General features: G+C 36.7%; 1 protein-coding gene across 3 annotated transcripts in view; it reads right to left on the bottom strand.

Moving 5' to 3' along the window:
- Positions 1 to 13,144, bottom strand: part of LOC128864498 (carbohydrate sulfotransferase 1-like) — a 75,971-nt gene extending 62,827 nt beyond the window's left edge. For 2 of the 3 annotated variants that reach the window (XR_008454699.1, XM_054104189.1), the window contains exon 1: positions 13,092 to 13,144. Coding sequence is in view for 2 of the 3 variants with exons in the window: in XM_054104189.1 (XP_053960164.1) it covers positions 13,092 to 13,129 (38 nt within the window). In the remaining variant the exon portion in view is untranslated. Of the gene's footprint in view, positions 1 to 12,014; positions 12,047 to 13,091 lie in introns of those variants that run through there. The other variant, XM_054104190.1, reaches the window with a different exon arrangement.
- Positions 13,145 to 13,534: the final 390 nt, after the last annotated feature.

The raw sequence follows: 13,534 nt of genomic DNA, 5'->3' as shown, positions 1-13,534 counted from the left end.
CCATAGTTCTTCAAGGGCATATACTGGAAGCGCTGAGCGATGACGTTGAACACACGTTTTTTAGTTGGCTCGCTGAAAGAAATGCTCTGAGGGAGCAGATTGGCGGCATCGCGCCGAGCAACATAATCAGCAAAATACTCGAACGCGAGGACTGCTGGAACGCGGTAAAAAATATGTACATCGGGGAGGTACTACGGAAAAAAATATTGACCTCGACACAGTGCAATAAAGCGAAGCCGCGCATATAGAGACACAAGAAGACGAGCCTATAGCATGAAAGCTGGCTACAAATGGCGTTCTGGTCCCTCCCGAGGTAATATAGAAAGCAGTCCCAAGAAGAAGAGGAGGCCACACCACCACACCGTTTTAGTGGCCACACCACACGACGCAATAGACGACGTCGCTGTAAGTGCGACCCACCAAAAAAAAATAAAAAAAAAGTTAATCGAGCATAGAGATAGCGAGCAGAGAAATTGCGAATAGAAGGCGCCTATCATTTCACTACATGAATTGTCAACTTCATTCAATTTGCTGTTTCCAGGGGCAATTTCATTAAAAGTGACCACTAAAAGTTATTAAAAATTTACTGTCGAGATACCTAATTAGCTCCATCCAACTGAAACTAAATTTCGTAAAAAATGATGTTTTCAAATATTTTCAAAAAATATCTCGACGACGTGAGCATAACTGACTGTAATGATGCTAAACATATTCATTGAGTAGACCAGCAATAATTGCGTAACTGAGTTGCTAACTGAGAGTTAGTGAAAAAAAACCTATTTAACGACTAACAGAATTATCCGGTTTTTTTTTATTGTTGCTAGCAACTGAAGGGAAATGTAGCAATAAATGCGTAATAGATATTTATCACAACAAAAAACGTATAATGAAACTGCGATTATAACAGGAATATTAGTTAGCTGAGAATGAATAACAAATAAAAGGCGAGAAAACAGTGAGTACGAAATTGCGATCAAACAATCATTCCGCTCAACGAACAAACATTTAGTCAGGACGTCTATTAAAACTTCTCGACTTGTTCAAACACTCGCACATATCTCATATTTGAAATCTCTTGGCAATTACAATTTTCCAGTTAAATGGCAATAAATCTAAAGAAGCATAAATGCCGTGTATGTGTGTTTATGCATTCATACATACATATACACTGACATAAAGGTATGTATGTGAAGATTGAGCGACTCATTACTTCGAAGAAAGAAAAGAAAGTGCCGGCAACAAACTAACAAAACGGCGACATGCATCCAGGAAATCAGACGTCACTAGTTAGTATACAATTGAGAAATGTGTTGACAACTCCCAACAAATAAATGTTTGCAGTAAATGTTTTTTTCTTTCTTTCAATAGCTTGTCGTCATGCCTTTCCAGTTAATGGTTATTATGGCAATTGTTATTTTAATTATCACTTCTGTGTGCGATAACTTGTGACCATACCCGCTGCCGACAATCGGACAGTCGCACTGGCTGGTTGCTGGCTGTGGCACTTAATTAAAAGCTTTGCCGGCAGCAGTTGTTGCAGTTGCTTGTGGTTGTGAAAAGCCTCTGGTCAAGGCGTGTCAGTGACACAAATATGCAGCGCTGCGTGAGTGATGGTCACAATGCAATGTGCGCAAGATAGGAGCCAATCACTTATGCCACTTAATGACAGAGTTGCATTTTGAAATGCATTCAATTAAATAAAATAATATTGCAGATAACTTATCAAACAGTAGAACAATTGAATTGTACGCACATTTAGACACACATTTACACATAATGTATACATACATATGTATGTATGTACATTAGGGTGGGTCAGAAAACAATTGCTTAGCGGAACGACCCGGATTTATATCCGGCTAAGGAATGTCACTCCAGCTACATTCCTCCCATACAGGGTAAAAAAAACTACAACAGTTGGAGTTTTATCACCGAAACTACAAAATTTTATATATTTTAAGCCTTTCCCAAAATATTAGTTTGAGAAAAACGAAATACATTATTTTTGCGTAAAATTTTTGCGCAAATGGTTTAAAACTGCTTTATGGTCGATCTGTAGCTCCTGGGCGATGCTACAACTACTAACATGCTGGTAAACTTCGATTATTTCTGTGATTTTATCGATCTCTTCGACATTAACAACATTTTCTTTAACATCAAAAATGCCTGAATGGACTTGACGAAACCAAAATTGCCCAAAATTAGATGGTACACTTTCGGCACCTTAAACGACATTCACAATTTCAGCGGCCTGGCTTGCATTTTCGTCTTTATCAAAGAAAAACTCTAAAATGTATCGAATTTTCGCTTTGCTGACTTCCATTGCTCACACCCTGTGATTTACAAATGAATAGAACAAACAAAAAACAGCAAAAGAGTTTTTTCGGTGTGAAATGTCACCTTGAAAACGAGCATAAACTTTCAATTGTTGACGGATACTTTACGAGATATCGATCAATACCGCAATCTAGCGAGAAAATATAGGATTTCTTTTTCCCCAAACTAATATTTCCGAAAGATATTAAAATTTATGTGAGTTAGATCGTAAAATCAGCACAGATGATATAAAAGAATTAAGATTGAAGCATTGATATTTGGGGCAAAAAATTTTTTACTTGTGTCCGCTCAGAAAGCCCATTTTTTGTCTGCAAAAAAAAATTAAATAGTATTTCTATGCAGACCTTTCAGAATAGTTCATATCATCAGACGTGATAGAAATTTTTTTTGAAGTGAAATTTCTTAGGTGTCGATGGACTAGCGAGAATGGAGAGTAAAATTTCAAGGCCATGCAACGTTTTGGGCATTTTCGTTCCGCGAGAGAGAAAAAAGATATAACGTAGAGGAAAAGAAGAGAGAGAGCTATACCTTATATGTATATATCTTAGATACACTTTAGACTATTTTTCCTAAGTTTTTCCTTGTGGTTGCTAATTTCTAGGGAGAAATAACATATTTTTGGCGCCTACTTTTTAGCGTTATATTTTCTTGATGCCTACTGTTTGGGGCGTTTTTTGGTCCCATTTTTTCTGCCTTTTTTTTGGTGCCTACTTTTTGGCGCTTATTTTTGTTTCCTGGCTAGTGCTTGTGCGTACTATAAAGTGTTATTTATTCCGGCGTCGGATTTATTGGTATTGCATTGCGGTAATTTGTGCCGTTGCTGCGGTCCTGGAATCGTTGCGATTGCACGGGTGATAAACCCTCGGAGTAGTGTCACGTTGTTGCCACGGTTTGTGTCCAGCGTTTACCTACACCAGTCGACCCTTCTCCGTTTTTTGTAAATTTTGTCTATTTTTATTTTCTGCAAGTGTTGTGAATTTATTTAGATATATATTCTTTCTCTCTCTCATTCTCTCTCGGGTCTCTCCCTCTTTCTTTGTCTGCCTTGAAAGTTTCACTTCTGTTATGTGTACTACGCTACACGCACTTTTTTTCAAATTAATTTTACTTATAAAAACACACGCCCTTTGGTGAAGTCTTAGAATATAATAAATCTTATAATTTCTAAGGAAAAAGAGTATCCTGATTTATTTATATTGTTTTTTGTACGTAAAGTAGTGCACCCTAATGTACACATCACACAAGCATACATGCACATTAACTTAAAATGCATGTGAGAAAAACACTGAATGAACACACTGAATAATTAAATTTATTTTACTTTTGCTGATCTTTGTTTTAGCTTTGCTACAACAGTTTTTCACGCCCTTGAACCCGCGACGATCCCACAATCGCGTGGTGCGACTATTATTATTATTTGTTTTTCATTTTTTTGCTCGTTGTAAACAATTCGACACAACAAAAGTACTAGCGGATATGCACATATGTGTTTGCAACATTTTTTGCCATCGAGTATTGTATTTTATCTTTAATGAAGCGAAGCACAGTGGGAGATCATAGATTGGACTTAAGTGGCTGTTACTCAATATCACTCGGCGACAGGAGAACGCCCATTTGAGGTCTATTGTAATGCACAAGGAAGAAGAGTCTTCCAAACAATCCAACTGTACTTATCGCCTAATCAGCCTGCTATTTTAGTAAATCTAGCCAATCGACCCAACGATACCGCACTTAAGTTTGTCCAGGCCCTTGAAGAAGCGATCTTCCACAAATCTAAAAGGCGCTCTGAGTTGTGCTGGACATTCACAGAGAAAGTTTTTAATATACTCTTGACATGCCCTCATTTCTACAACTCCTACCGAAATCACTGGGCGTAGTCCTTTTCTTAATGGCCATACCAGGAAGGAGTCCGTATCCAAATCCATAGTATTTAGATTAGGAATTGTAGTTGGCATGAAGGCGAGAAAACACTATAGACAAAATTTTTAATATTTCAGCATTCAATAGAATTTAGCTGTTGGCTAACATGGAAATGAGGTAGTGAATATGTCATGACGGTAGGCGGGAATAAAACCAACCAAATATTTTGATTCAAAGCGTACTTTGTATTTAATTAAACGTCTAAAAGCGCGCAAGTTTTCAAAAACTTCGGTAGTCTTATCGAGCCATACACTACAAGACTTGGTCCCACTTCATAACTTCTGCGAAAGAACTATTGAGAGCAGACCAAGCCATGGTTATCGATACAACTCTGACCTTTACCTCCAAGTCGTTAGATCGGCAATCACGATGAAACATCACGGGGAACGGAATTGAGAAGGTGTGGGCAATAACAGCCCATTATCCGGCTCTCAGCGAATTTGACAGAATTAGCTGATGGGCTGACATGACAGCGGATGTGTAAACAAAAAAATAAGATTGTGCTAGAGATATACGAAAAAAATTGACACAATGTCACTTCGTTACCGTCTGAACAACGACTGTTTGGACGAGTGTGTGAATACATGTGAAATGATCGTGCAGAATTCGGCTGCCTAATCCCCTGTGACGTGGCAGCCGAAGTTCCCCTCACAATTTTGTTGCTCACCATAGTTATTGGCCTAACCTTGTAAATCTATCGTCCTCGATGAAACATACAGTGGTATGAAGACCAAAAAGCTAAAAAATAGTCGTAAACGGACCTTAACATAGCCGATCTTTCAAGCATCAATACATACGGTAGAATAAAAGCCAATTAACCTCCACACAGTCAGAAGAATGGAGATAGTCGACGATGATAGTTTGTATTGAAATAGAAATCCATTCCTATATTTTTTCTATGGCAATGTCAAAACGTTATTTAAAATTCCCGTTCCAAATTCTGAGTAGATGGCCTTCAACTTAACTACCTTAACTATTCGCATATTCCATCAACTATTTTGTGCACTATGCCCATCCCTGTTGCATAGTTCAATTGAAATTGAATAAAATCTACTACATACAGTGAGAATTGTTATTGGTCGGAAATTCCAGTACGGGCAATGCTAATTCCAATAAAAGCTAGATCTGATTTCGATTTTTCATATATAAATTTACGTATTCATTACTCATTAAAAAAATTGTTCTACCTGCTTGCTTCCATGGCCCTATTTTCAAAAGTATATATGTATTCATTATAAGAATTCATGGCCAACCAAAAACTTCTATATATCTAGTTGGCCCACTGTGCGGTACCAACTGCATCTTTCATTATGCGCGAGTTTTTTGCCATTCAGTTTACAGCATTTTACACGTTTAAAAGCCCTATTCGTTGTTTTATTTTTTCGTTGTACAGCTTTGCTGCAACGTCCTCGCATACTCGTATTTTCACCTTGGGCTGACAGTTGACATTTCTTGTTTCTGTCACTTGTTTCTTTTTGTCCCTTGACCGCCTCTCACAAGTTCTTGCTACGTTTTGCAAGTGCCCTTTTTTTATAAATATGTAAGTAGCTATGTATGTATATATACTATAGTTTTTTGCTTATAGTCGGTTGACCGCACTTGTCGGCAAAGCGTTGCAAACAATTAAAACAAGTGCAAGTGCAGCGATAAAAATTAAGTACAATTATGACATATAAAGCGAGAGGAATAGTTTGTCAGAATGAATGTCTATGGGGCAATGCACTCGAAACAGAGATACGACGGGCTTCAAAGGCCGTTTTAATGTTACGTAAAACTCCAGCGACAAAAATATGCCAATTTTAGGAAAATAAATTAGAATTTACTTGAATATTCTGTAAAAATATAATTAGATAAAATATAACTAATAAAATATCATTTTCAACTATAAATTATTAACAAATACAACTACAAAAATACTAAAAAAATGCAACAGCCAGTTTGAGAGCGCAATGATTGCAGCTCAAAGTGAAACTATTATGGCCACATCGTAAAATCCGCATTCTCAAGTAAAAATTTTCTTTACCGCCTAATGAACTTTTGAATTACGTGGCTGAGCGCTTTTCGAAAAAGTGGAAAAGAGGTTAAAATACTTATCTGAGTGAAATATCAAATTTAAGCAAATAAAATAGAATTTCACGAGGAATATTTTTGTGGAATATTTTTACTCATTATCTTCATGATAATACAGGGTCCGGCAATCGTTTTCATCGATCATCGTCGTGGGCAGAGAAACATTTCGGTGACAGACTATGGACGTTTCAACAGGCCCCGTCTCTCAAAGCTCGAATGAAGAATGGCTAAAAAACAACGTTACGAACTTCATAACGTCCACACAATGACTCTCAAATTCACCACATGCGAATCCGACGGATTATTCTCTTTGCACCATTTTAGAGAGCAAGGTTCGAACTAAAAGATTCACCCGTCTCGAGGCGGTGAAAAAGGCCATTGGAGCTGAATGAATGGTGTTGGGACTGAATGAATGAAAACATAGTTACATGAAATAAATTCCATTCAGTGGCAAAAATGTTTATTTCACCATTTTTTGTATGCTTGCACTGCGTTGATGATTGAATTCTGGTGAGTGAGTGCAGAATTTAAAAAAAATTTATAAGTTATGCCCAAGCGAGTTAAAAAAAGTGAAATTTTAATAGTACAAAATTGATGATTTGGAATTGCACAAAAAAATCTCAAACTTTACAGAAGGAGTACAAATTCCCAATTATAGTTCACGAAGCTTTACTATTCGGCAGGCAATGCAAGCCTCCGAGAGTTTTATGCCCCTCCTAAAAACCATTTGCCGTTAGGAGTCGGCTTAAAAGTTTATGTCCCTCCATTTGTGGAACAACATCATCGCGCACACCACAATTAGGAGGAGGGGCACGGCAAAACACATAACAAAAATGTAAACGCCAACTATTATTTTTTTAAGCTTTATTATAAAAAAAATACAAACACCCCATTAAACTTAAAAATTTTTATTATTGGTTTCTATTGTTTTTTACTTTCTGTTTTATACTGATATTTGATACAAAATTTGTTTTACATGTTTCATATTATTATTGCATTCGATGTCAATTAAATAAACTGGCAATTGCACTTAAATAAAAGCAAGGCCAAAACGGTCGTGGAAAAAGTTGAAGGAGTGTGAGGCAATTTGAAGTGCAAAGAAAATAAACAAAATACTGGTACTACACATTTACATACAAGAGTACGTATACACTTTAACGGTATGTGAAAACTAGCAATGTTATCGTTGGCAGCGAAGTTTTGCACCTTCGGTAGCCGCTTCGTCATACACATGTAGTTATACAAATGAACACACACACGAACTTAAATGAACATTCGGAATATTGAAACAAATATTTGAATATATGTGCGTATGAGGCTCAAGAGAGAGTGCACAACGTATAAGATTTGTTAAAAAACAAACGATTTTGAATTTCGCGGAATACGTGTTAGGGGGACCGAAAAGTAATGCCATTTCTGTGCATGTCAAAGCTTCCCTACCATTTCATTGTGTAGTTGAAAGTTGTGCCAGAGACATTTCAAAGTGACTTGTTTAGTTAGTTGTGAAAACTTAAAAATTAAATTTTTTGTCGCTATTTTGAGTGAAATGGCTATCCAGATATCAGAAGAGTTTCATATCCGCCATTGCATGCTTTTGTAGTTTCACAAGCTATCAAAAACATTTGCGATGTTTACCAAAGTGCCTTAGATGTTCGTAAACGCCAAAGGCAGTTTTCTAACTTCAGAACCGGTAATTCCGATCTTTCCGACTCGCATCGCTCAGGAAGACCAGCCACTCTAGACAACCCTGAAAAGGGGCGAAAGAAGGAGGATGATGACCAAACGGTGACTAATTACGATAACCACTTCAATCTGCTGATGAAATTTCCCCAGCTGCGTAATACTGAAACCTGATATATCCGCAGGTGTAACAAAATAGTGAGAGGGCAAATATCTGAATCTTAGCCTAACGAGAGCAAGGCAGCTGAGGCGAAGGTGCTGAAATGATTCCACTTCGTCCTTCAAACAATTTCTACAGAAAGGGCTTGAGGTAGTCCCAAGTCTCACCACACGGACACCTTGAGAGAGAGAGAGAGCTGCAGCGTTTGTTAGCCTTAGAATTGTATATTAGGTTAGGTTGGAATGCTTGCGTAAGGAATGAGCATACTTCGACGAAGATAACCAGATTCGTCCTTTGTGATACCGATGGGATGAAAGGAGAGGGCGGGGAGAGGTGGTGGTGGGTTGGTTAGGAGGGTGGGTTTAGAGTGTGTGGAGAATTGTATATCTATACTATAAAGGTGAATGTCTGTACGTTGTCCGCGCATCACTACAAAACGACAACACCAAATGACGTAAAAATTTGTATGCATTCATATTTTCACCCAATGAAGGTTATAGGCATGTTTTTATGATGGAACTCCCTTCCCACAGCACCCAGGCCGCGCCACCACTCTCATTCGTCACTAATAATCGAATATTTGCTTAAATTTAATCTAAAAAATCTTAGTTTTGCCTATTTTCCACTATTTATAGCACACTCTAGACTTCATAATCCGCATAAGTTGTTCAACTATGACCCAAATGCAAAGTTCAAAAACGGTTTGAGATAGAAAATTAATAAAAATAATTTTGCTTGATATTTTTCTGATTGGTTGTTTTGATTTTATTCAACGAGGCATAGCAACGGAAATTATTTTCTATGAAATTATTCTTTGTAATTCTTTTATATATTATACATATCCTAAATCCCTCAAAACTACTCCGACGCGAGTGGGGCCGCGAGTTAAAGCTAGTTATTTATAAAGCTTTTTCGCTATGGTTTGAAAGTGAAAAGTGAATGCAGAATTTCTGGTCGTTTTATTTGCATTTGTAAAACATGAAATGAGGCATCTCGTTATTTTCTTTTGCTTTCGTAACTTAAGAATGCAATGAAGCAATAAATAAAACAAATATGCCTTCATCTATAAATTTGCCTTTTGTTTTTAATCAACTTAAAAATATTTGTAAGGTGAACGCAGACTCTGTGAGCTACGTGTTTGTACATATCATATATGAACTACATGGAAAAAATATTTCTCTTAAATACAACAAAAAAATTGTATTTATAGTTCAATTTAACTTATACTCGAAAAGCTCATACAAGAAAATTAATTCACATACTTATGTAGATTAGAGGAAAACAAGTAAGGATTTAGTTTTTATTGTTTAGGTTTAGAACGAAATTTTTTGCTAGACCACAAATTTGTTAGCTCCGGTTAATTTATACTAATTGAAAAATCATTTGCAAGCGGAGCAGCGAACAAAATCTACTTACATATAATTTCTTCTTAACACAATTTGTTTTGTTTTAAGGGGACAAATTTATTGTGGAATATGTACGCTTGAGAGCACTAGAAGTATGTGTTGCCTGTCAACGAATGCAAACTGCACGCAAGAAACGAATGTTTACCCCCGCCGCAAGGTAACTGGTGGGGCACGCAATCCAAAGCGTAACAAAATGCCAACTAACGAATGTACATACATATGTACGAATACCATATAAAACATATACATACATATGCGCATTTATGTAGTTAATCATTCGGGTATTGCGACAGTGTTGTTGTACAATCAACTATATCAATATACGAGTATGTACATACATTTGTGAGGGAGGAGAACGAATATACGTATGTCTGGAGAGAGTTACTAAGCACCTGTGAGGCAATTACGAAAATGCAACGCCGACCGAAGGTAGTAAAATGCATACATATAAATGCTATTTGAATTACAATTGCAAAAACAAAAGGTTTGTGCATACGTACTTATATATGTTTGTGACTTTAATTTTGGTTAGTATAGGACACAAGCGAAAGTTGAGCCGAGGATAGAAGTAGAGAATTGGGTAATCATCAAATGCCTACATACATAGATTTGTAGTTGTTACGAAAACAGAGAATCGCACAGAACGTGCTGAAAATTTCAAAACAATGCAACACCCACACTATAGCTTGCGTGCAGCATGAACACCATGGAATGGTATGACAGGGAATGGTAAGTGAGGGAGTAGCGAATTATTTGCGGCCCATTTTCTAGGAAAACAAGCTACATAAAAAATGTGTAGGTGTGTTTTCGTACACAAAAATGTGCGTGCATATGCAAAAATGTATGCAATTCAAAATTGAATTCCGTGCTTTTGTTTTTGCTGATTCTTTTTGGTGACACAAATTCTAAAATCCAGTGTATAAATATCGTGTAACAGCGCTGGAGGGCGATATGTATGTATGTGCAATATATGGGCAGAGGATATAGAATATTGCACTAAAATGCAGTGTTTAAATATCAAACGTTTATAAAGTGATGAACAATTGTTCAAATTTTAAAATAAAGTCATAAAAATCAAAAATATAACAACATCTAAACTCAAAACAAACCGAACTGAACTCAAAACAAACCGAAAAGCGAAAAAAAAACAGAGAATGATGATCAGAAATAAATATTAGAAGTTTTTTAATGCCTACATATAAATATATATATAATTGGCGCTTACATCTTTTACTGGATATTTGGCCAAAAGCTCCTCTTTCAATTTATGGTGTGCACTTTGAAGTTTTATGCCACCTCAGTACGGCAAATCATGTTTTTTATGGGGCTTCTTCATGGCAAAAATACACTCGGAAGTTTGCCATTGGCTACCGAGGGACGAAGGCTTTAGAAACAACTTTTTCGATCATTTGGTGTTTCATGCCCGCGGTTTCGAACCGGGGCCCTACCGAAGTCAGCTACGGCGGCCACCTTTAATGCTTTCAAATGTGAAAATAGAGCCTGAATTAATGAATTTATTAATGAAAATGAGGTTTGCACTCCGCCCACACTGTCGTTTTTGCTATTTACTCATCGCAGTACCTCATCCAAACCCAGCTCTTAATAAATATAAGAGGAAGATGGGTTGGACTGAGCGTATGTGAATTTCTTCCGGCTGAGCTATCTTTCCCTTCTTTGCGCTATAGCATGCCATTGGACAATAAGTTGTGTAGTAGATGGCGTGGACCATATCCCAAGCCTACGTAGATGGTTGCGCAATCTGCAGTGACCTGTGAGAATGTCCGTGAGTATTCTCAGTCTGTCCTTAGAGAGGGTTATGAGTTGCCTGAATTTTAATTATACTCTCCTAGCAAAGACTTTGCCTGGCATAGCCCCATTAAAGCTCTTCGCCTCTAAGTTCCTCTTTGTTAGTGTGTTGATCCATGGCAACGAATGCAATTGTGCATTCCTAGCAAATTCAGTTTATTGATGCAATCAAGGACAAGTGAAGAATGGCAACACCTTGAGTACCACCCAAATGTCGTTCAGAATGGCAATTCGCTCATTCCGGAGATTTCTGCACATAGGGAGGTGGCATACACTTTCGTCTAGAATATGCAAATAGAGCCTGAACTTTGGATGGGCTCAAATTACATATTCGAAAATATTGTAATTTGCCTCGTCGTTACCGATTGGATTTGTTATTTGGGCTTTTTGAATAGCGAATTTAAAAAATTGCGTAATACTTCAACAATTCCAGTTTGATCAGTTTCCCGCAATGGCATTTAAAATAATGTCATCCGCACCGAAAATAAAAACAATTTTTAAGAATTTACTGCTACCATAAATTATTTGATCTCAGTTTAAACGACACCTAATATCGTCATTATACTGGATACCATTAAATGCAATAAAAGCACATTCAATTTTCGGACATATTTATGATTTATTTACGTGCTCACAATTTGTTCAACGGCATTTCCAGTAAAATCGTTACATTTAGTTAGTTTCTCATTTACACCGGCTTTCAGCTTAAAATCTCCAAGAAAACAACTACACGTCGGTTCATAGCGGACAAACACATCTGTAACAACTACAAGTTTGAGAGAGAGGTCACAAGACTCAAAACTCGTAATCAACAAAATAAATGTGAGAAACAGCTGCGAAAGCTGGAAATAGATAATAAGCAAAGTATACTAAGATGGCAACAAACATAATGCGACAACAGAACGAAGCAGTGAATATCATGTCAACTAGCACTACCGTTTTTTTATTGCAAAAAAAATTTAAATTCTTCGCATCATTAGAGCGAAGCTGTGCAGCTTTAGTAAACGCCTAACTAAATCGAGTAAACCAACCAGTTGACGTACAAGTAGGTAAGTCAGTTGGTGAGTCAGTTTTGACCCAGAAAATGGAAAGTTGCCGGTTGGCAATTTGACGGTTGACAGTTTTGGAATAAGAACAAAACCAACAACGACAGGCACGTGACTGTGCATGTATGCATGCATGTGCATGCAGAGTTTATTCTTTGTTGTCTGGGGTCATCACGCGATTACGTAAAAAATGTATTTTGAGAAAGAGAGAGAAAGTTGTAAGAGCGGCAAATGGCGTTGGGACTTTCTAAATAAAAAAATCAACATTAATAACAAAACTAACGGCTTGTATTATATAAAGGAAACATAAATTAGTTGCAAGTTGTGGGAGTAAATGGCGAATGGGAGAGAAGAAATAAAATTTAATAATATATTTGGGAGTTTAAATTGTACGTTAATTTTATATAACAAGCAAAAGAAAGCGGGAAAATGAAATTGAATGAAGGAAAATAGTACGCGGAAATAGGCAAATTAAATTAATCAAGCGTTTACTGATGGAAATATCTAGAAATTAAAATATTAGGACACACTTTCCACAAAAAAGCCGCAAGTATGTAAGACAAAAATGGTGCGAATATAGCACGAAAGTAAAATTGATTAGAGGAAAACTTGCGATTGAAAAAACCAAAACTCTATTGCAAAAACCTCTCTATTTTCATATTTTACCTGTGTAGTTGGAGAGTCTGTAATCTTCTGCGTACCATAGTGGCTTCAGCGGTACTTGAGCTATGTAAACATTACTTGTGTAGATTGGAATCATTACTCCAAAGTTATCTGCACACGAAATAATATTTTTTACTTGCATCACAATTTTTTCCTCTTACATAACGTAAAGGTTTTCGTATCAGATTATGCACTTTCAAAACGTTAACTTAGCTTAGCAGGCAGACTTCCATAGGTAATAAAAGGCGCCAAGAAAAATGTAAATCTACCCACCCACTATTTTCTTCAATTTATTGATAAATACGCTTTTATGCTTGCAATTGCAAATCTTTCACGTTGGATTGCATAAAAAAGGGAAATAGATTTTGCTTTGCCTTTGCGCTTTATTGCTAAAATTCGACGAATTTCACCTTCACCTGCACAAAGCAGAGTTATTCTAAAAATAA

The sequence above is a fragment of the Anastrepha ludens genome, chromosome 5, assembly GCF_028408465.1.
Source record: "Anastrepha ludens isolate Willacy chromosome 5, idAnaLude1.1, whole genome shotgun sequence".
NCBI lineage: Eukaryota > Metazoa > Arthropoda > Insecta > Diptera > Tephritidae > Anastrepha > Anastrepha ludens.
This window is presented reverse-complemented; position numbering and strand designations above follow the sequence as displayed.